The sequence below is a fragment of the Annulohypoxylon maeteangense genome (genome assembly GCF_022496945.1).
Source record: "Annulohypoxylon maeteangense strain CBS 123835 unplaced genomic scaffold GGS22scaffold_28, whole genome shotgun sequence".
NCBI classification, from domain to species: Eukaryota; Fungi; Ascomycota; class Sordariomycetes; order Xylariales; family Hypoxylaceae; genus Annulohypoxylon; species Annulohypoxylon maeteangense.
Genome location: NW_025953275.1, coordinates 123,305 through 144,554, shown reverse-complemented (window position 1 = coordinate 144,554; position 21,250 = coordinate 123,305). Strand labels below are relative to the sequence as shown.

The window sequence follows — 21,250 nt, the reverse complement described above, 5'->3', positions numbered from 1 at the left end:
TATGCGAGGAGACGTCCCAGAAGCCAGTCTCAGGTATCACAGGATTCGCTGAACTCCTAGCTAACTCGGCCGCAATGCGCTGTTGATGCGGCTGATATATCCAAAATGGGATTCTTCAATAGAAATGTCACGACATGATACTACAGAGCTAGTGCGAATCTCTGGTTTCTGTATATGATACCCATCCATATACCTACCTCCTACCTCTACTTACTACTTAGCATATATGCGCTACGTTATCAACATACACCATATGGTCAACAGTGTCCCAAACACAGAATACTCCCTTCCGATGATGTGTATCGTACGACAACCACGTCAAATATATGACAAAGTCGAAATAGTCTCAATTCGATTCAGCGAGCACTTTAAGAACCATTTCAGGTCTACTGGGGCAGGGATTTCCTTACTCCGTAGTGCCTTAGCTGCTTACCTAGTACCTAGTATACGGGCTAGTACTTACCGGGCGTAAGCCTTCCAATTAGTAGATGTGCGGCACAGGGATCTCTCGTTCTGTCTTGGCTATCACTAGGTCTTAGTCCACTGGCTAGCTTCTGGAACGCTGCTGTAGCAGTGACACTAAAATCTATCTGCATCTTCCAAGGTTCTCACCTTGATCGTCGCCTATTATCATTAGAGTCGCGAGGAACGGTAGTACTACGCGGTAGACATCAACTAATCTCCCTCTCTTCCAAATCCGCTTGATCCGCTTGATCGAACAAACATTCATACCTACCTAGGTATCCAGAATTCACGATATCATCGCTAGGAAAAGATGCCGCAATATCTCATTGGGCAAGCCCGTAGGTCTGACATACAGGGTCGTACCTTCGTCATCCTCATTGGTGTTCTCCTTCCATATAACATCATCTACCTGGACAAACCTATACAAACCTACCTATACGATCGATCCATATAGAATTCTGGAATAGAAGGGAGTTCGGTAAACGGTTATGGTCTTCGCGTCTGGGCAGCCGGATTGGATAGACGAATTGGGTAGACGCTGGCCCACCTTGACGTCTACTACTACCACCGCTGAAGCTCGTACATATAAGGAAGTGAAATAAGTTACCTAGTTCCAAGGTTATTATTACCCCCTCTTAGCAAAAGGTCATCCCCATGCTCCCCATTTAATAAACTGCCGATCCTGCTCCTTCCCTCCACCTCGCCCCGGTCCCCGTCATTACTTATTGCAAACCCTCCTTCTCCCATTTATTGACCTCTGTCTAAGCCCTACGGACACTTTTAACTCGGGCTATTAACGCCTTCCGTCGCCTACTATCCACCACCGTCTACTATCGCAGATAATACTGGCAACTTCTTTCATGTACCTACGCATACACCTAACATAAATTCACGTCTCACGGTATTCTCATCTTTCATCAATCTCGTCGTCCCTCTTTCTTTCTGGCCTCAATATATTCCTATCATCTCAATTCTTTGGTACTCCCTTGGATTGATTATCTTCGGTTTCGTGTATTATATCTAAGTCCGATCGATCGCATATATTGATTGTGCCGATTCCCACTCCCAAGCTCAGATGACGACCAAGACGTTACCTCTACGATAGTATATGCTTAAGGCTTCGTCTCATCGCAACCATTTTATCCAGCCTTTTTTCGTCAACTTTACACAAGTAGAATTACCTCAACCGTTTGTATCTACGACAGCATCTGCTCTTGAGGCACCATGAGCGACGTAGAGAAGCGCTCGGCATCGCGGGACTCTAGTAAAGAGGCAAATCATGTGGAAACTTTTGATGGACTTCCTCCTGATCCAGATGCGCATCTTTCCCAGGAAGAAAGGGATAAGATTGTAAGTATTACCACATGAATTCAATGCTACTTCGCAATAGCTAATAATTATATTAGGATGCAAAACTCATTCGAAAACTTGATTGGATATTAATACCTTGGGTAAGCTCATATTCGCCGATATCTACTGCGCCGCGTCCGGTCGCGTGTTTCTGACATCCGCGATTCTCCAGCTTTGCATTTTATATTTGCTTGCTTTCTTAGATCGGACCAACATTGGCAACGCGAAAGTCGCGAATCTTCCACAGGATTTGCACCTGAGGCTACCGGACCAGTACAATGAGACACTTACGATTTTCTTCATTTCGTACTCACTCTTCGAGCCTCTCACAAATGTGCTACTAAAGAAACTACGGCCGTCCGTGTTTATACCAATAATCATGTAAGTCGCGACCATTACCATTATTATCGGAATCCTGGCCGAAGATAAACCAGCTAACATGGTGATACCTCAGGGTGCTATGGGGTGCTTCGATGACCGGAATGGGCTTCGTATACAATTATTCGGGCATCATGGCAGCACGTTGGTTCCTCGGTCTAGCCGAGGCGGGGCTTTTCCCCGGCGTAAATTATTATCTGTCATGTTGGTATCGCCGATCCGAGTTCGGTGTCCGTGCTGTAAGTCTACCAACTACCCAAACTCATATTCGGTATCATCTCCTATATTGGGAGGCTTCTATATTACTATCATTAACCTATCTCAGGCTATCTTCTTCTCAGCAGCAGCTCTTTCTGGATCTTTCGGTGGTCTCCTTGCCGCCGCAATAGAATTGATGAACGGCATCGGCGGTCGACCTGGTTGGGCTTGGATATTTATCTTGGAAGGACTCCTTACTGTGGTGTTCGGCTTCGCATCGTTCTGGATGGTGCATGACTTCCCGGACCAAGCTCGATTCCTCTCGGAAGAGGACCGCATCCGCGTTGTACGTCGACTCAAGCTGGACCAGCAATCTTCGGCCGAACACGAGGAATGGAAGATGAGTTACCTCATCGCCGGTCTCAAAGATTGGAAGATGTGGCTTGGAATGGTCATCTACATGGGCTGCGACATGCCCTTATACGCCTTTTCGCTTTTCTTGCCCAGTATTATTCAGGAGCTAGGCTGGAGCACTACTACCGTCCGCGCTCAACTTCTGAGTGTACCTCCCTATGCCGCCGCCGCTCTACTCACCGTAGTTGTCGGTTTCGTCGCCGATCGCACGCGACAACGCGGCCTGTGCAATATCGTCATTAGTCTCGTCGGAATTGCCGGGTTCCTGATGCTTCTCGCGTCCACCGACCCCAGGGTTAAGTACGCTGGTACCTTCCTTGGCGCCCTCGGCATATACCCTTGCATCTCTAATACCATCACTTGGATGGCGAACAACACTGAGGGTGTGTATAAGCGGGGCGTCGTTCTCGGTTTCGTGATCGGCTGGGGCAACTTAAACGGCATAGTTAGCTCGAACATCTACTTCAGCCCGCCTCGATACCTGGAAGGCCACAGCGTCATGATTGCGTATATGACCCTATTTCTGTTTGGTGGCAGCTTACTCATGACGTTACTTCTGCGCCTCGAGAACAAGAAGAGGCGCCAGGGCAAGCGCGACTACCGCATCGAAGGCAAGAGCGCGGCTGAGATCGAGGCTTTGGGTGACGGGAAACCTGACTTCATGTACACGGTCTAATGGGGATATGGGACGGTACTAGTGTATTGAATCGCATTGGCGCAAGGTATGATGACGCGCTGGATAGGTACCATGTCTTGATCATCGGCTCGTTTTGGTATTATACTAAAGGCGGAAGTAGGAGTTTCTTTTGGACTGATGCCGGCTCTATAGATACGACTTATGATACTCGAACCTGTCGGATATGATAGGCCTCGCAGCCTAGGAGTCAGAGGTGGTGGCGTGAAAATGAGATTGTTGAAGTATCACTTTTATCTATATCATGCAATTGCTCTGCCCAATTGTAGTTACGTGGGTTCTCCTACGTACTCTTGAGGCAGATGATCGGTGTAAATACTTGAATAGGTACCTACTGTCCAGGTCCCTACTTAATTACTACAATACCTATCTAGAAACAGTTAAGCCAGAACGAAAGAATTCCATCAGACTTTTTAGTATTAATTCCACCCCCTATTTTATATCGTTCCTAGGCACTCACGCTAGATCCCAGTAGCTAGCCATTTTCTTCCATGACCCCGTCAATTACCATGGCCTGATATACTCAAAGGTCAACATCACATGGGGTAGCCTCGTGTGTTCGCTGCCTAATATGTACCGGTATGCCATCTTTAGCATGGACGACACTAGTTCCAACCTGATGAAAACACTGTCTATTTACAATATGGGATGGTGTCTCCTCGGAGCCCCTATATAATTTGTTAGATATCATCACTTAGTTAGAGTACTGTTACAAATGGCAGTAGCGGCGGTAGTGACCCGTCTTACCTCTCCATGTCCCATTCAGTCCACGCTTCTTCTATGTTAAACTTGCGGGATATCAAGACTACCACCTGTTTGAGCTCCATTATTACCAGCTCCATTCTGATACAATTTCTCAGTCCTAATAAAAATGGGATCCATGCATTAATGATCGGATGCAATGGGTTGCTTTCAGCGCCTTATCTGGGTCAGGTCCAATCTTTCTACCATGCTCATCTCGAAACTTGATCAGAACGACGGAAGTCTGCGACAACGGGCAAATGTCCAAAAAGAACAGAATGAGGCAAGATTGGCTATTGGTCATGTTGATAGGTACCTAGGTATTTTAGTTAGTTGAGATGCAAATTCCGTAGTTGTTATTGTGGGCTGCGCTTACAAGACCTCGAGCTTTCAGTGATCTCACTCGCGATCGATGGGGATAATCTCGATATATGAACCTCAGAATTACAACCCGGAAGATGGCAATTACTCCCTTTTGAGACAGCAAGCTTATCTCAGGGAGCGTCATGCTGTTGCACCTTCTGGGTTAGGTTCTTTCTTCTGTTAGTTCTTCAGAACGAGTTGTCTTAGCTATCGGGTGCATTTACGTAGAGAAGATCAAGTATAAATGAGATGGAATTGTTCTAAGGTCGCTCAAGATATAATCGGGAGAGAGGGGGAGGGATTGAGATTCTTTTTTTCTTGATAACTTCCAATCTTTTCATCACCTTCGAGTTGTGCATAATTAAGAAAACTTAATATTTTATACTTGCATGTCACGTACAACTCCGAACAAAGAAGTCTCATAGGATTATTTGTTTCTCCATTAACAATTATAATACCGCCCGAATGAATATATGTTAGTATTGTTTTCATTATGCCTGAATTTAGTGAAATGGCTCACGTTACCCTATTTGGGTCTCGAAATAAAGGCGGCATTTCTTTTGATCCTGCACGCGACATCAAGACCTTGGCAGGCCAAGTTGTCCTCATTTCAGGTGCTGCAGCTGATCTTAGGGGTCAAACCGCCATCGAGCTCGCACGATTCGGACGCCCTGCCCGTATCTATGTTGCTGATCTTCCGCGGGATGAGAATGCCAAGAAGAGCATCCTCGACAGGATTAAGCACAAGGCTTATAGCGATGACTAAAAGATCGATAGCAGCGGCCATACCACAGAATTCCGATTTCTTGACTTGGATCTCACATCATTTCAAAGTATTTGAAAGTGCGCGGCCGCCTTCATCGCTAAGGAGGAACGTCTTGACACATTGGTTCTCAATGCGGGCATAATCCGAATCATGCCAGGCACGACAAACGAAGGTTATGAGGATCATTTTGGTCTTAATTATTTTGGGGATGCATTCCTATCAAGATTGTTAATGCCGATAATGTTACGGACAGCACAGCAGTAATCAAACACCAAGGGCGTCCGCGTGGTTATTGTTTCCAGAGAGGGGCCTTCTATGGCTCCGGTTGAAGGAATCCAGTTCGAGAATCTTAAAACCGAGTGCACTGAGATGGTACGTCCGTATAATTGTTCTCTGTATACCTAGGTATTTACCTACAATGAGGTACAACAGCTCTAAATCTTTAGCATAGTCATATTTGCAGCGCTACGGGCAAAGCAAAATAGCCCGAGAGCTCACATATCGCTTTCCCACTTTAACAGCAGCTTCTGTACATCCTGGTAGGGCCTGACGGGTATGGCTGCTTCTTTACGAAAAGAAAGCATGCTCGTCCATCTGACAGCACCCATTGCCCCTTATTCTGCGTGTCCTTGCCCGAAGAGGTCAGAAATTATCTATGGGCTATAAGTAGCTCTGAAGTTGTGAGCGGCAAATATTACGAGCCCGTAGGAACACCAGATAGAGAAACGAAGATGGCTCAAAACACTGAACTTTCTAGAAAGCTATAGGATAGGACGGAAAGGGAGTTTAATGCTGCGGGCGTTCTTGATTGGCATGATTAAATGAGACTATCTACTACCTACCTAGGTAGGTATTTGATGGTTGTAAAAGGTCTACCGTGGTTGGTAGAAGTACATGTCTATATATCTCTTAAATACAGGGCGCAGACTCCCAGTCACCTAATATTCCAGCAGATTAAACGTAGCGTTATTAGATAGGTTTATCTGGTGTATTAATAAAGGTGTTTTTCGGGACTACTGTTTGATATGATATAGGTACCATAGCGGGAAATACCGTAGGCTAGCAATGGTTGGAAAGTCAAAAATAATGATTGGAAACCTGAAAATAATCATTATTAAAGAAATATAATCATTATAAAAGTAAAAATAATCATTGTAAATAGGTTGAAATCATTAGAAAAGGGTTCAAATCATTGGAGAGGGGTTCAAATCATTGGAAAAAGTTATCGTTGGAAAAAGTTATCATTGGAAAAGTTTATCATTGGAAACCTTATCTTAGATTCAAATCAGGTAACCGCCAGCAAGGTCGACGATACTGCTATCTCAACCTTAGAAAATTTCTAAGATTTTCAACATCACCCTGCCCTCTCCACATCACTTTTTGCACCACCTTTTACTTCGTACACCATCTTTTTACATCTTCTTTTTACATCTTCTTTTTACATCTTCTTTTTACATCTTCTTTTTACACCACTTTCTTTATTCTTTCTTATTTTTTATTTTTTATTTTTACACGCGCACACTTATAAACGCGTAGACTACTGACTTTCTAACCTTCTAGCTTTCTAGCTTTCCAGGTCTCCAGGTCTCCAGGTTCATCTCCAGGTCCATCTCCAGGTTCAGGTCTCCAGGTTCAGGTCTCCAGGTTCAGGTCTCCAGGTTTATTAATAAGGTATTAATATTTTAAAAGGTCTAGCAATCTAGAGTACTATCTGTAGATTGGCAGACCTGGAGATAGCAGGGACAGTGACGAGAGATAGAAATATAATAAAATAAAATTCCAATGATAAACTTTTCCAATGATAACTTTTTCCAATGATTTGAACCCCTCTCCAATGATATCAACCTCTTTCCAATGATTTGAACCCATTTACAATGATTTGAACCGTACAATCATCCGACAATGAAAGTATGGTTATTATAATGCCAAGCGATTTGAGACAATTCCAATCATTGCTGCCCTCCGGTATCTCCCGGTATGGTACCTAGGTAGGTAGGTAAGCAATCAGTTTTTACTGTATTTGGTCCAGGTTATGACTAAGATATGATAGTGATTCATTCACTAAATTCTGGTGGGTTGCTGCTACAACTTAAGCCTTAGGGCGCTTGGCCACTAAAGCAAAACACTGCCCAGTACCTGTTTACACCGTTTCAAGCCATCAGCACATGATCCAAATATTTGGCCCGAACCTTCGTTTCTACCTACCAATTAATTGACCAATCATACCTTGTAATATTGATATTATCCGCCACAAACAGTAATGAATTTGGCACCAATCTTCCATTCCCTGTAGTTAAACAGCGGGTCTCCAGTTAACTTTAGGGCCTTAAGTTAGTGCAAGGTACCTACTTCGTGCCTGGAAATCCGTAGATATAATACATACCCGCCTACATAGGTAGGTAGGTAGGTGGGTACCTGCTTTTTGGCCGAATCAATCATCGAGATAATATAGCTACAACCACAAGCTATCAATAAGACCTGAATCACAACTCGGAGCTCGGCGTGCAGTCCGAATATCGCACTTCGGTGATAGATCACGATATGGTCGGAAAGTCGGATCTAGGCTGCGACGTCGATCGTTAAAAAAACCGGAATTGTTGCGGGAAGAATTGTCGCTAACTGCAATGTTCCATAAGAACCGAAGTAGGTAACCTTGAGGTTATCTTAGACAATTAATTCCGTGACCGAGACTTTTGTCGCCGCAGGCCAATACCTTGAGGAACGATTGGTTTCGGTTGAGCCAGCAACTCGAAACGGCAGTAGTTAGCCTCCGTGCATTTCATTAAGATATGAGAGCCGTTCGTAATTGGGCACCTCTGGGTCGCCGTTGCAGCTTGCATGATGCAGTGTAGCAAACAGTCGCTCTTCACTCTCGATCAATAATACTCTTTGTCTACTGCAGTCCATTTTCCCCATCTCCCTTTACGTGTTTAGATGTCTTTATGATCCGAAATATTGGAGATTTTCTCAGCCCCAGTTCTGTTGATAATTTGGCAGTGAATCGAGAACCTTTAAAGGGGTGCCTTTCAGGGGTTTTGTCCAAGAGTACTTCGTTCATCTCAGGCGATTATTAAGGTACCTAGGTACTTAGGTATGCAAGGAATTGCCCTGTAATGTATCATCCCGTTCAACTTCCAACAGCCCACGTGGAGAAAGATGCAAGACAGACGGGATGAATCTTCCCAAGCAACTAGGTATCTACTAGGTAGGTAGGTAGGTAGGTAGGTAGAAAATCATTCACGTTCACGTCTCCAAAATTTCCCCGTTGTCTGTCACACTACCTTGTAGTTTGCTCCCCGCAGCTGTTTCTTGAAAAATACCTAGCTAACAGTAATGAATGGTAGCCACTCGCCCGATTGTCTACCATACAAGCCCTAGAATTACTGTATAAATTCCAGGTTAGGTACCTAGGTAGTCTAGATTTTAAAGATCTTTTATTCGCAGTAGGAAATGTCGTTGGAATCCTACATTGCACTTTTATATGTCCGTATAGTCACATTTCTACTTCTTCGGTGACCGTATTTGGTATTATTTAATGAGGCTCGCCTGAGCATGCAGGCTACGACGATCTGCGGGGGACTTTGATCATAATAACGATTGATCATTGCATTATACCTAGGTACCTACCTAGTTACTTTCAATGTCCTTGGCAGCTCCTGTCCTTTTCATACATGGTACGGGCCCAGCTCCCCTTACTTCCTTGCTTTCATACGCCTGCGTGGCGTTTCTAAAGGCAAGGTCAAACGGGTTCTATTCAACCAACTAATTGGTGCTTGCCTAGGTAGGTACCTACCTACCTACCTATATAGTAAGTAAGTAGCACTACATCAGGGTATTCTAGAAAGAGAAAGGAAAAGACCTTTTGAATGACTTTGTCTTTTTGGCAAAGCTTTAGATAGATAGCTTCATATTCCATCATACCCATCCCACAAACGTAGCAATGAGGATTCGACGGAATAAGTCTCCTAAATGCGAACGATTCTCTTTTTCTTCGGGTACCATCACTTGCTGTACAACATTATCTATAAATTGCTGGAAGGTCTGAGTCTGGTTTCTGGGAATTATGGAAGGGTCCGGTAAATTACTCACTGGGCGTATTGCTGCTACCAACCTACCTGTAGCCCAACTGGGTATAGAGGTGCATCATTCTGTCCAAAAATGCATTCCCGTCCGCCACGAGATGTATAGACATGCACCCGCCTGCTAGTTCATTATTTCCTTGGATTCTACTACGCGTTGCCCGTACATATTGCTCCTACGTCAGCCCCCTTCTGTCACAGCCATCGATGCAGACCACCTACCTGTAGGCATGCAGCCATTGGCGTGACTTATATCCGACCAGCAAGCGAAGGTTGCGGAAACATGCGTAAATGGGCTTGTTCTAATTCACTTCTATCAACCTTCGATATTAGTTGCCTCATACATTTCCTATCAACGGGTGCTCGTGTTGACTTTGGCGTCTGGCAACCAGCAGCTCGATTCGACTCCTAAATCGACCTACATCTTCGAGCTTGTCACAATTAGAGACATTAACATCTGATAGTCCTTTTTATACTCAGGTGATCCCTTAAATCAGCTATGTGATCCGCCTAAAAAGTACCTAAAATATCCTCCATATATCGGTCTACTTCCGTCCCATATACCCTCCAATTCAACCCACCGACGATACCTTCCACCGAACCTTCGGCATCAACCTTTTCCATTCGATTAACAATAATCTTTTATTCCGATTTTCATTTGTTCAGGGTATCCAATGCTCAATTTACCCCAATTCTGTTGTCTCTAGACTCTAGATAACTCCTCGATTCGTTCATTTATATGCTTACATTTCATCCCCGATCATCTGCTTCTAAGATATTACCAACCCTATTACACTCTTACCTACTTAGAGCAGTATCATTCAAATATCCCACCTGTTCCCACCACTCATTTGTTGGGCGTCAATAGAAGATCAGCCTATGGAATCGCAACCTACCAATTTTCCACGCTCACGGATGGCATAGACAAGTCGGTAACTGTTAGGCCACTGACAAGCCTATGTACCGTTACGAGTTGGATAGCTCATCAAATCTATACTGGGGGGCTTCTTTATACGTCATTTCCCTATTCGCCGAAGTATCATTCGTTCAATATTCCTATGATCCTCTATCATTTATAACCAAGTCACGATAATCGTGATGGATGGCGTGATACGCACGGATCCCGACGGTAGCGGAGAGGTTGTCGCCCCCGGCGCACTTACAAGACAACACATCGAAACTATCGTGGTATTCGAAAGACTGGGGGCCGCTTTGTCCGTCACCGGGGTTCTCTTAATCTTCATCGCCTACGCATTCTTTAAGCGACTCCGATCTGTGCCGAATACCTTCATCGTATTCGCATCTTTCGCCAATCTCGGAGCCAGCATTGCCTGCTTGATGGGATACTCGGGAGTCCTAGCGGGATCGAACAGCAACCTTTGCCAGGCTCAAGCCTTCATGTTTGAACTGTGAGTTTGCTAACCATCGCCCCTGATAGGAAGATCCACAAAGATTTTACGGTTACCGACCAGCTTAGACTAATGCACAACTAGATTTATGCAATCAGATCCGTGGTGGTCTTTTGCCATGGCAGTCAATGTATACATGGTATTCTTCTTCTCCGCAAATCCCAACAGCTTTCTCCGTTACTGGTGGGCATATTTCTTGGTATGCTATGGTATTCCATTCATACCTTCTTTATGGTTATTAGTTGTGCGCGGTGGCGATGGACAGAACGTATACGGTAACGCAACGGTAAGTTCGCATCTCCCCCTATTCCTACAACTCCGTCTCTATCGCACAACCCTCCTTGTTGTGATATGTGCTAACAGCAAGCCCAGATTTGGTGTTGGATAGATAAGGACTGGTCCAACTTACGAATCTATACATATTACCTTCCCATATGGGTCTGCATTATCCTCTCTACCTGCATTTACGTTGCTGTTGGCTATTATGTATTCAAACAACGTAATCAACTACGCAATCTGTCTCTGAGTAACCCTACTCGAGATGTGCCGACCGCACGCGATTCGGGAGAGAAGGTGAGCCCCTCAACATCTATACCGCATCAAAACCTAAGTCAGATATCTAACCATGTCGACAGGCTCTATTCGGGAACGCAGCCATTATGGGTAGCATCAATCGAGAAGTCGTACAAGTGACAACCGTTAACTCCTCAACTGCGCACCCTATCTCCGGTCCCTCATCAACCGCTACCACCGCCGCCCCACCAAACTGGTTCGACGGCCCCCCCGATAACCAATCCTACTTTGACGGGGCCACTACTCCTATTTCCCAGCCGAACCCGTACCAAACAACCGTAACCCACATCACTGCCGACCCGCCGCCCCAATCCGGCCTCTGTGCCCGCATCCGCGAGAACTTTCAGCGATGGAGAGCTCGGTTCAACCACATGGATCAAGTCAAACTCGCGTACCTTCGTACATCCTTTGTCTTCGCGATCTCCGTATTCGTAACCTGGACACCAAGCAGCATCAACCGCGTGCATGACCTGGTCTACGCTGAGACGGCTAGCTTCGCGCTCAACCTAGCCAGCGCGGTTGTGTTACCGTTGCAAGGAGTCTGGAACGCCGTGATTTTCTTCTCGACGTCGTGGACGGCGTTGCGCGGCGAGCTAAGATCGCGACGCGATGCGCGAAGAGGGATCCCGCGCGGATTGCATGCTGCTAATGCGGTGCGGGATGAGCGCGATCGCGCGCTGGAGCTAGAGAGACGACGGACTAATGGGAAGGGGGCTGGGGTGGGACATCTTGATGATGCAGGGAGCGAGATTAGTACCGAGAGTACTGGCGTAGGGGTTATGGCGAATGGAGGTGCTGTGAGGGTTATGCGCGGAGGCTCACTAACGAGTTTGTGAATGTACGTACTAATGTAACTACCTCAGTGCTTAGTACAGAGCAACTATCACACGTACGAGATACGGTTGATGCGAGATGCATCGGGGGTTGGGATAGATATACGCAACAAGGGTAGGCGCATGTCACTGATCCAAGTATGCTAGGCGGATACTGGAAAAGTACCTGTTTGCAAAGGGTTGGTATATCGGTCGGTGCAGTGTGTACCAAGATCAGTCAGTGAGTTAGTCGGCGGGTGTTCGACACGCGGTTTTCGCTTCAGGTCTGGAACCGCAAGTTCGAATAAGGGTGTTTGGCTAAGGCGGGCCTAGTCTGCCACCTATCTGTTAAACGTAGATATACAGTTCTGTGGAAGACCCCTAAAGGTCGTTGAAGATAAATGAAACCCCGATTTGCGTTTACCGAAACGCGCTATTCATGGTCTTTCTTAGAGTTGTGTCATAAATATGTTATTTCATAGAGTCGCGTTTAATAACTCCGCATAGGAGAAAATTTGGAACGCGCAGTGTACAGACGGGGCAACGAAAGCTAAAATGTAGGGAGAAAAAGTCAACCCATAGGTATCTATCCTAGGTAATAAAGCACTCGAGTGCGTAAAATCTATAACCCAACCGTTACTTCATAGTGATATCATCCCTTTCATAGGTATCTAGGTAGGTACCTATACCCGCATTTGCCAAGCCAAATAACGCCGTGGAATAATCAACCATTAAGAAGACAAACTAAAATCATACGAATAACTTCTTTTAGGCTGTTACATTTCTTCTATCTTCGCGATCAGGCTTTCCGGTATAGCAGCCGATTCTAGGATTATAGGGTTCTCGCGGAATTCCGGACTCTGTACCACTTTTTTGAGTACAGGTAGGACATTCCGCTCGATAACGCTCACGGGACCAGCCGGCTTGCCGGGAGCAGACATGACTCTGCACAAATAGCGGAGCGCACTTCGCATGGCTTTTTCTTTCATTTCATGGCCTCCTGGACCGGCAGCATCAACAGCTTGGGTTATGAGAGCTGGGATGTACGTGACTTGCACTGCAGGCTGGGCAACCGAGCCATCGATGTTGAGTGATTCTCGCAAAGACTTCCTGACATCGTCTTCGAGAGATATCCATGCGCGGTTGTACAGTTCAGCAGTTCTTAGATCGGCGACGCTACCCATACATAAAAGTCGTGCTAGAGCCCGATCGTCTTCCATATTCAGGTCGAGTGGTCTAAATTCCTTTTCGATAAGCAGGTTAAGTCGGCTCTTCAATACCAAATCGTAGCCAGCTCGTAAACTTAATCCCTTTGAAATTATGCCCGTTCCGACGTCGTAGACGGTGCGGTAAGCGTCGAAATTGGACTGAGTCAGCTTTTTTGCGCAGGTCCAGTCCAGATGACCAGCCGCGCCCGCGATGTCTAGCAGCTGCTCCTCAAATCGAAGCCGAAAACTGCGCGCGTGACCTCTCATATTCGCGAGCCCGGCCAGACATGCGGGGGCATTCTCTGCTTGAGCTAACTGTCCAAAGTTGAATTCGGCTCCCAGTTCCATGCCACGAATGATGTCATCTCTGTCTTCCTGCGCGAGATGGCACGCCGGATCGGTGGGATTCAGGCACTTTATAAGGCCGGCTTTGACAGCCTTGATGAGAATCATATCATGATTTTGGTTGGAGATATTTTCACCGGTCTCTTTCTCGTAGTCCAAAGCAACCCGGTCATCCTTCCCTATATCATTCACTACTATAGAAGTAATAAGGGAATATAGCTCATTTGGATAGGATGGATTTGAAAACGATTCTTTGTAGAATGTGTACATCCATTCGAATGACTTGCGAGATAATCTCAACGCTTCGGCTTGGTTTGAGACTAGGGTATCGTATTGTTTATTCCAAGTCCATTTCAAAGTTAGAAGTCCGGTGAGGGTGCGATTAACTTCGTCGTAATCTTTTTTATATAAAATTAACGAAGGCGACCTCGATGATGGTCTAGTATCATCTACTCCGCCTACGGAGTATGCGCGCATAAGACGACCTAGCTCATCTTTAAAATCGGCATAGATGAGAAATAGCAGCTCTTCGTCAGAAAGCGCAAATAGGCTATCAGGATCGCGAGACAGCGCGTAGAGGGAATGAGTATTGATAGACATCGTAGAAATCTGCTATATCGTGAGCAGAAATGAAAAGAGGCTCGGGGACTTCACTACTAAATACCTAGATGTAGGTATGTCATAGGTAGTACCTGCCAGGTAGGTAGGTACCTAATGTTAAGCAATCGAGAGCCTGATATTTGGGGCTAGAGCGGGTAGGTCCTATGCACCTCAGACGGGTGCAGGTGGGCTGTGCCGAACAAACTTGCAGGGGTCTTTTGTGGCTTTGTGGCTTATCAGCTGATGAAATGTTGAAATATTTTTAAAGGTACAGATTTTAAGAAAGGAAAATCTACCTACTTTCATTTATAATTTACCGAATTAAACCTCATCAGCATCAGTTCCCATCTAAAGTCGAGTTAGGGGTAAAATTCAGCCAACTCTACTAATCACCTGGGCATCTAATCAATTGGTGAATCATATGGAAAAACTCGGTAGTAAGTACCTCATTAAGCGCCTACCTAGTACCTACTGTATTAGATGCGTTAATCCCCTGATCTCGAGAGATTATCATGTTGGAACGTAGGTATCGGTTTATTCCCATCTCTCAACTTAAGACCTCCATGTTCGCGCGTCAGGTGGTTAATGTTCCTACACATGTTGGTGATTTGGTTTTAGTCCTTGTAACAAATGATTCATGAATCCCATGGTCTCTAGGTCATGGTTAGACAGGACCAGGTAATGTTATGATTGTACTCGCCTAGAATAATATCAAGTGTAGAAAGCTTCACCAACTCCTCCCTAGAACCAGGAAAAGGAATAGCTTGAATAGCTGAAGGTAGGTACCTAACTAAAGCAGCTGTGGTGTTAGAGATAAGGGACATTGTCAAGTTTTGATTGGGTTCCAAGGTTAACAGTGGCGGAGGATACGGCGCAGCTTTTAGGCATCTCCAGGGCTTTCAGGGGCCCCGTTTTAAACCAATGCTACGAAGTACCTCCAGGGCTACCAGCATTGAAACATTGAACCACGACCCAACAATCTCCGACAACCTCACCACCTACCTACCTAGTAGGTAGGTAATCATCGTGAGCTTCTATTTACTACCTATTCATCGAAATGGAAACCGAGTTCCAACGAATCAATCAATTATTCCCTCGTCCCGCCATGTCATCTAGTCTATTCGCTATTGGTACCACGAACCACCCAACTTCTCATCCAAAATCCTCAATTCCCCAATTTCCATTTCCATTAGTCCCGATTGAGCCAAAAGTGCCACATGCAACAGATTCTCAGCTGCCATCACTAGCATGCTTAGGAAACGAAATCATTGCGATGATAGCCGAGTTGTTGCAGGACATAAGCCCCCAGACCATCTCCTCATTAGCGTTGGTGTGCTCTGCCTATCATCGCATCGCTAGATATGCTCAACATCGAGAGGTGGTTCTTGATGGTTCAATTCCTAAGTTTGAATATATCGAGGAGAGTGGGATGCCTGAAGCTATCCGAAAATTGGTAGTCCACAGCAATGGCAGCAGCATATTCCTATCCCAGTTGTGCAAGCTCATCCCCAAGATGACTGGCCTCAAAGATATCACATGGTCAGGACTAGGTGTACCTAAACCTGTGCTTCGACTCCTTGAAAAACGTCCCTTGGTCCGTCTTCATGTCGAGGTGACAAATATATGGACACCCAAAACCCTTGGTATCTTAGCAGCGAACAAGAACCTTAGTTCTCTGAAGGCGAGCATTGTTTATTGTAACGCCGAAGAATGTCTCCGCTGGACCCAACCACTCAAGCGTGTGGTTTTATCTTGTCCGAACGTTCAAAAACTCAGCCTCGACATTAACCTGCCGCAAAGTGGTTGCACGATGTTTCCGTTGCCTATTGTATACTGTGGCTTTGGATTTATCGAAGGAGAGCGTCTTCCTATATTGGAAAGTTTTGAATTGAATGCTTACCCATTTGGAATACACGTACCCGATCCACTTCATCCCGATAATAACACACCCTACTCTAGAGGCTATCCTCTCAGGGTCCATGAAATGGAATACTGGAAGGATAACTTTGACTGGTCACGACTACAGCACTTGATCACATGCGATGCCAACTTTGCCCTGCAAATCATGCCGCAACTAACGTCTCTCAAGGTGTTCGACTGCGCTAAAGAATATGTACCTTCTGGAAAAATGCTCAAAATATTCCGCCTAATCCCAAGTTCACTGGAGAGCATTAACGTCTCTAAGATCACTGATATTGGCGTGGAAAACCTGCTAAGACATGGAAACACTTTGAGAGATCTCACAATACACCAAGAGGAAAATTACGAAGGAGAGTGGCGCGTGGTAACGATAAATGCTGATACATTGATCCAAATCCGTGACGGATGTCCGCATATCGAAGAGTTAAGTCTAGATGTATCTCGGATCGACGACTGGCCGTACGAAATTTTAGACATACTCGCGAGCTTCAGCTCTCTCCGTTCCTTAACCATATGGTTTGAGCTGGGGATAACAGATTGCGATCAGCCTATTCAACCATACGTCAACTTCTCAGCCGCCGGAAAGTTATTTAAATACATACACGAGCACGCCACTAGTCAAAACACTCGACTGCGCAAAGTAACATTCATGTCTGGCTCCCCACCAAAATTCGGTATTGGCTTACCATCGAAAGCCACCTCCTGGGCATCATGTAACTCGTCTATTTTTGTTTGCGAGCTCTCTGATAGAGACGATCATGCTACAAAGGGCATTTTCGATGTGAAATGTCCGGGGCTGACCCGGGATGAAAATGAATACCTCCGGAGATTCGATTCTGGGGAGAAACACATAGGCATCTTACTATATCTTCAAGAATCACTTTTGGTTGCGCGTGATGGACCTACCCCTTTACTTGAGTGGGGCCGTGGGCTATCATGGTATTAGTACAAGCTCTTAAAGGTCTATTAATTATAAGATACTTGAAAGGTACTAAATTGAGATGCTTCCGCAATATGTTACTCGTTCCTACCTAGGGTAGTGGGAACTCCTCGCGTTCTTTCTTTTGCTGGCGGAAGCAAGTACGCAAAAAGATCCTTGCATCGAACAAGACAACATAGAAAGGAAATCCAAAGGTTAGGAATCAAGTAGGCACCTAGGTATCAAAACATTCTTGTTCTAAGTTATTAGGTAGATCTCAATATAGGTACCTCTATAGATGTTTAATGCCACAATCTTCAAACATTAAGAATTAAATTTCCTAAACTCCACGAGGCTAATACTCATCGTCTTCCCGACAATAGCGAAAATGTAATCCAAAAGATCAAACACAGGTAACGTTGGGTATTTATATATACTAAAGAAACATCCAGTATCAGAGTAATGGGAGAGGCTTTGCTCTAGTCATTTCCGTCGGTAAACTCGAACTCCTCGGAGGAAACGTCCTGTCGCAGTCCCGAAATGCCGGATGAGCTAGTAAAGGTGGAGTTTTAAGTCGAATAGTCGTTATGGAGGAATAATTTCTCCTATCCCCTTCTTCAGTATGCTGCATATCCATCGTCGTCAGTGAATACAGATTGTTGACTAATTTCTGCTTGTTCTCCCCACATACGGTCTCGAGGGGCCAGTCATCGCTTCGGCGCGTCTTTATCAAAACTTCGTCTTCTTCTATTTCACATCTCTTGATATCAATATCTTGGCCACACCCTCCTACTCGTTTGTTTATGATAAAGGTGCGGCTCTGTTGCGACTTGCGGATCATAGTGCTCCGCTGCATTTCTTGTTCGAATATGAGCCGCGAGTGCGTGAACCGGCGCCTCCGAGCATATACCTCCCATGTTAGGGTCGGATCCCGAAGTCGAGCCGCTTCGAACTCCCGGAAAGCAGCCTGCCGTCGGCGACGAAGCAGTGTGTGGCCAACGAATGCAAGCGTGAGGATGATAGCAACGCCTGTGATTGAACAGACGGAGACAACTATCCATAGGACGCGGCTGGTAGCCGCCGTTGAAGTATCTCTAGTAGAGATGAAGATATTCATTAGAGTAGATGGCGTTTGTGAATCGTATGATGTGTAACCAGCCCGCCCTTTGGTTGAGACTCTCGCACAGAACGGGGTACAGAATTCATGAGTAACTCCATCCTAAGGTAGATGAGGTTTCATCGTCTATCCGCCATGTGCCAACTGGGGTTCTTTAACCCATGACGGCCTTCTGTCGTAGTTGATACAACGCGTCATACCGCCGTACCTGGCTGCGGTAAATCTAAAATTGGAATATTCCGGTTTGCAGGATCCGGTGACACTGTACCTATTTGAACGCCACGTTCCTTGAGTTCCAAGTGGACACTGCGGGGATGGTTGATTCGTCGTTTGAAGCAAGACAAACGGCAATCAGGTTTGCGATATCGACAGTTTGGAATTTTAGCATGTTATCGTGGTAACGATTCCGGCGTATCTACTTACTTCCCGACAGAGTGGTTTTAATGCCAAGGAATAGGGGGTTAGTCCCTTACGACTTGCCATTTATAATTGGTCGAATTCGTGCATATCTAAGTGACGATACGAGACGCGAAAAGGATCATCCCGAATATTATCAGTTATGGCATCCCTCGAATCCGATCCAGCCTTTCATATTTCAACATTCCTCTAGGCTCTTTCCGATGGCTGCGAAGTGTACCACTATGGCGGGCCAATGTCAGCGCCGATCCGTTGTGACACTAGGGGAGGTTAACCAGTGATGCTATCTCTAAGTTCGTATAGTGCTATAGACTATTATATTATACGAGTACGTTAAAAAATATCATTTGACAGGAAACTGCGCGAGATTTGGAATCCCGTATCCAAATTTAGGTGGAAATAATATATATTATTGACATAGCATAACTTTGATGGTGACGGACTCAACATTCCAGATTACTACTTTGCAACAGAAGAAGTACGCTAAAATATAATACATACCTAGGTACCTAGGTATATACTGTGGGAGATATCCATCGCGATTACATCTATACCAGGTACGATTCTTGTACTTTCTGCGAAGAGATATACCTAATTACCTACCTAGTACCGACCTAGCAGAGACCTACCTACCTATTCATAACATAGGTAAGCCTATTGAATTATTGCCAAGATGTTGAGATGGATGCCGGTTATGAGTATCATCTTGGCTACCGTGAATTATAAGATTGAGTCACTAGTTCGAGGTACCTACCTACCTAGTAGGTATATAGCGGTTTATAGATACCTAGTTATGTAAGCAAGAGAATACTAGGTACGAATACATGTTAATTGATTGCTTCAATAGGTAGTGATGAGATGTCTCTTTCTCCATCTATAATTCTTCAACATCTCCCGAAGTGCCCCTGAAATACCTCAATAATACACTACGTGGCTTATCGCGCATTATCTACCCAATTATGGGTACATATGCATTTATTGAAGTAACCATTCTTCTAGAATCGCGTAATATCTTGTGCCGAATATGTGATGACAAATTGAAGCGATATAGTTGATTATAAATAGAGCGACTTTAAAATATTACTCAACGCAGTAATCGATGAGCTGATTGATTCGCAATGAGGAAGCAATCTGTCGTCATGGAGTTGTCAACCCCTCAGTAGAAATTAGTGCGTATATCCATATTTATATTTATATCGGTGACCACCCCGCCGAGATGGATTCAAGAATTTCCTCTCATCAGACTTCAACGGCGTCCTGTGCATTATCAACAACAACCCGAACCTTCAGTAAGCCATGGCGGACAAGCTGTACATTTCCGAGACCCCCGAGGACGTCAAAAATGCCCAGGGTCTTCACCTGATCACCCAGAACACCCCTAACGGACAAGCTGTACAGATTCTATTAGAGGAGCTCGGTGAGGCATACGGAACATCATGGACCACCAGCATCATTGATATCTCGACCAACGAGCAGAAGAAGGAATGGTTTTTACGACTAAATCCCAACGGTCGCATCCCCACCCTAATTGATAATAACCAAAGCCCCCCCTTCCCCGTTCATGAGACTTCTGCACAATTATTTTATCTCTTAAAAGCCGCGGACAAGGACAGCAAGTTCGGCTTTACAGATGAGCTAGAACAAAGCGAATCACTCCAGTGGACTTTCTTCTGGCACGGGTCAGGGGCGCCCTACCAAGGACAAACGAATCACTTCAATCGGGTTGCTCCGGAGAAGCTTCCGTGTAAGTTGTTCTTCTACCTCGAAAAGAAAATGAAGCCGGGCGGGAGTGAGAATATGCAGTCTAATAAATATGGAAAGATGCGATCGATCGATTCAGGAATGAGACACTTCGAGTGTATGGCGTATTGGAGATTCGGCTCTCCGGTAAGTACACCGACGAGCCTCGGGAATATCTAGCTGGCAAAGGGAAGGGAAAGTACTCGGTAGCGGACATCAAAACGTGGCCTTGGATCAAGGGATGGGAGAGGAGCGGCTTCACTCGGGAGGAGATCGAACAGTTCCCGCATCTTCTGAAGTGGATTGATCGCATCGCAGCGCGTTCAGCTGTTCAGAAAGGAATTGGCTCCAAGTATATCAAGTCTTAAGCCAGAAATAATTGATGCCTACCTAACCTAGTAGGTGGGTAGCAGGTAGTATTCAAATAGTAATTTGAAAAATCACAGATGTACCTATAAGTCATCATCGTTCGAAATTTGGTACCGGAAATAGTTAGTGTTTGCTGTGGTAGGTAGGTAGGTACCTCCCTAGGTACTTAGGTAGGTGTTGTAGGACCTGAAGGATCACTGTGGCTTCAAAGAGGCGTTAAAATTACTTCGCACCATAGCGCAGGTAAAGACCCTAGCGCCGCTTTGAAGGCCACCTCGGGCGCTGTCGGGTAGTTTCACCAGGAGGGGAAGCAGAAGCAAGTTGCGTCGGGGTATTTCACCCTTCCGACGATGTTCTAGGTAACCTCAAGTGC

The 21,250-nt window shown here is 45.4% G+C and overlaps 7 protein-coding genes across 7 annotated transcripts; 5 read left to right on the top strand and 2 right to left on the bottom strand.

Annotated features, from left to right (window-relative positions):
* Positions 1–1,689: 1,689 nt before the first annotated feature.
* On the top strand, positions 1,690–3,481 carry GGS22DRAFT_193387 (MFS general substrate transporter; the record flags this gene model as incomplete). The annotated part of the gene is made up of 5 exons (XM_047965379.1): positions 1,690–1,815; positions 1,872–1,916; positions 1,988–2,196; positions 2,270–2,432; positions 2,519–3,481. The coding sequence occupies 5 exons, from the start codon at positions 1,690–1,692 to the stop codon at positions 3,479–3,481; spliced, it is 1,506 nt and encodes a 501-aa protein (XP_047814163.1).
* Positions 3,482–5,114: 1,633 nt separating this feature from the next.
* On the top strand, positions 5,115–6,136 carry GGS22DRAFT_182420 (NAD(P)-binding protein; the record flags this gene model as incomplete). Its single annotated transcript, XM_047963961.1, has 5 exons — positions 5,115–5,288; positions 5,448–5,629; positions 5,672–5,741; positions 5,821–5,908; positions 6,009–6,136. The coding sequence occupies 5 exons, from the start codon at positions 5,115–5,117 to the stop codon at positions 6,134–6,136; spliced, it is 642 nt and encodes a 213-aa protein (XP_047814162.1).
* A 4,410-nt stretch (positions 6,137–10,546) lies between these two features.
* GGS22DRAFT_193386 (uncharacterized protein) lies at positions 10,547–12,266 on the top strand (the record flags this gene model as incomplete). Its single annotated transcript, XM_047965378.1, has 4 exons — positions 10,547–10,857; positions 10,942–11,143; positions 11,230–11,430; positions 11,493–12,266. The coding sequence occupies 4 exons, from the start codon at positions 10,547–10,549 to the stop codon at positions 12,264–12,266; spliced, it is 1,488 nt and encodes a 495-aa protein (XP_047814161.1).
* A 477-nt stretch (positions 12,267–12,743) lies between these two features.
* Positions 12,744–14,474, bottom strand: GGS22DRAFT_175356 (uncharacterized protein). The gene has a single exon (XM_047963248.1). The coding sequence runs from the start codon at positions 14,393–14,395 to the stop codon at positions 13,019–13,021; it is 1,377 nt and encodes a 458-aa protein (XP_047814160.1). The 5' UTR covers positions 14,396–14,474; the 3' UTR covers positions 12,744–13,018.
* A 1,714-nt stretch (positions 14,475–16,188) lies between these two features.
* Positions 16,189–17,469, top strand: GGS22DRAFT_175355 (uncharacterized protein). Its single transcript, XM_047963247.1, has one exon. The coding sequence runs from the start codon at positions 16,206–16,208 to the stop codon at positions 17,259–17,261; it is 1,056 nt and encodes a 351-aa protein (XP_047814159.1). The 5' UTR covers positions 16,189–16,205; the 3' UTR covers positions 17,262–17,469.
* A 3-nt stretch (positions 17,470–17,472) lies between these two features.
* GGS22DRAFT_175353 (uncharacterized protein) lies at positions 17,473–18,574 on the bottom strand. Its single transcript, XM_047963246.1, has one exon. It carries the CDS (start codon positions 18,349–18,351, stop codon positions 17,689–17,691), a length of 663 nt encoding a protein of 220 aa, XP_047814158.1. The 5' UTR covers positions 18,352–18,574; the 3' UTR covers positions 17,473–17,688.
* Positions 18,575–19,824: 1,250 nt separating this feature from the next.
* Positions 19,825–20,971, top strand: GGS22DRAFT_175352 (glutathione S-transferase). The gene is made up of 2 exons (XM_047963245.1): positions 19,825–20,512; positions 20,590–20,971. Exons 1-2 carry the CDS (start codon positions 20,065–20,067, stop codon positions 20,874–20,876), a joined length of 735 nt encoding a protein of 244 aa, XP_047814157.1. The 5' UTR covers positions 19,825–20,064; the 3' UTR covers positions 20,877–20,971.
* Positions 20,972–21,250: the final 279 nt, after the last annotated feature.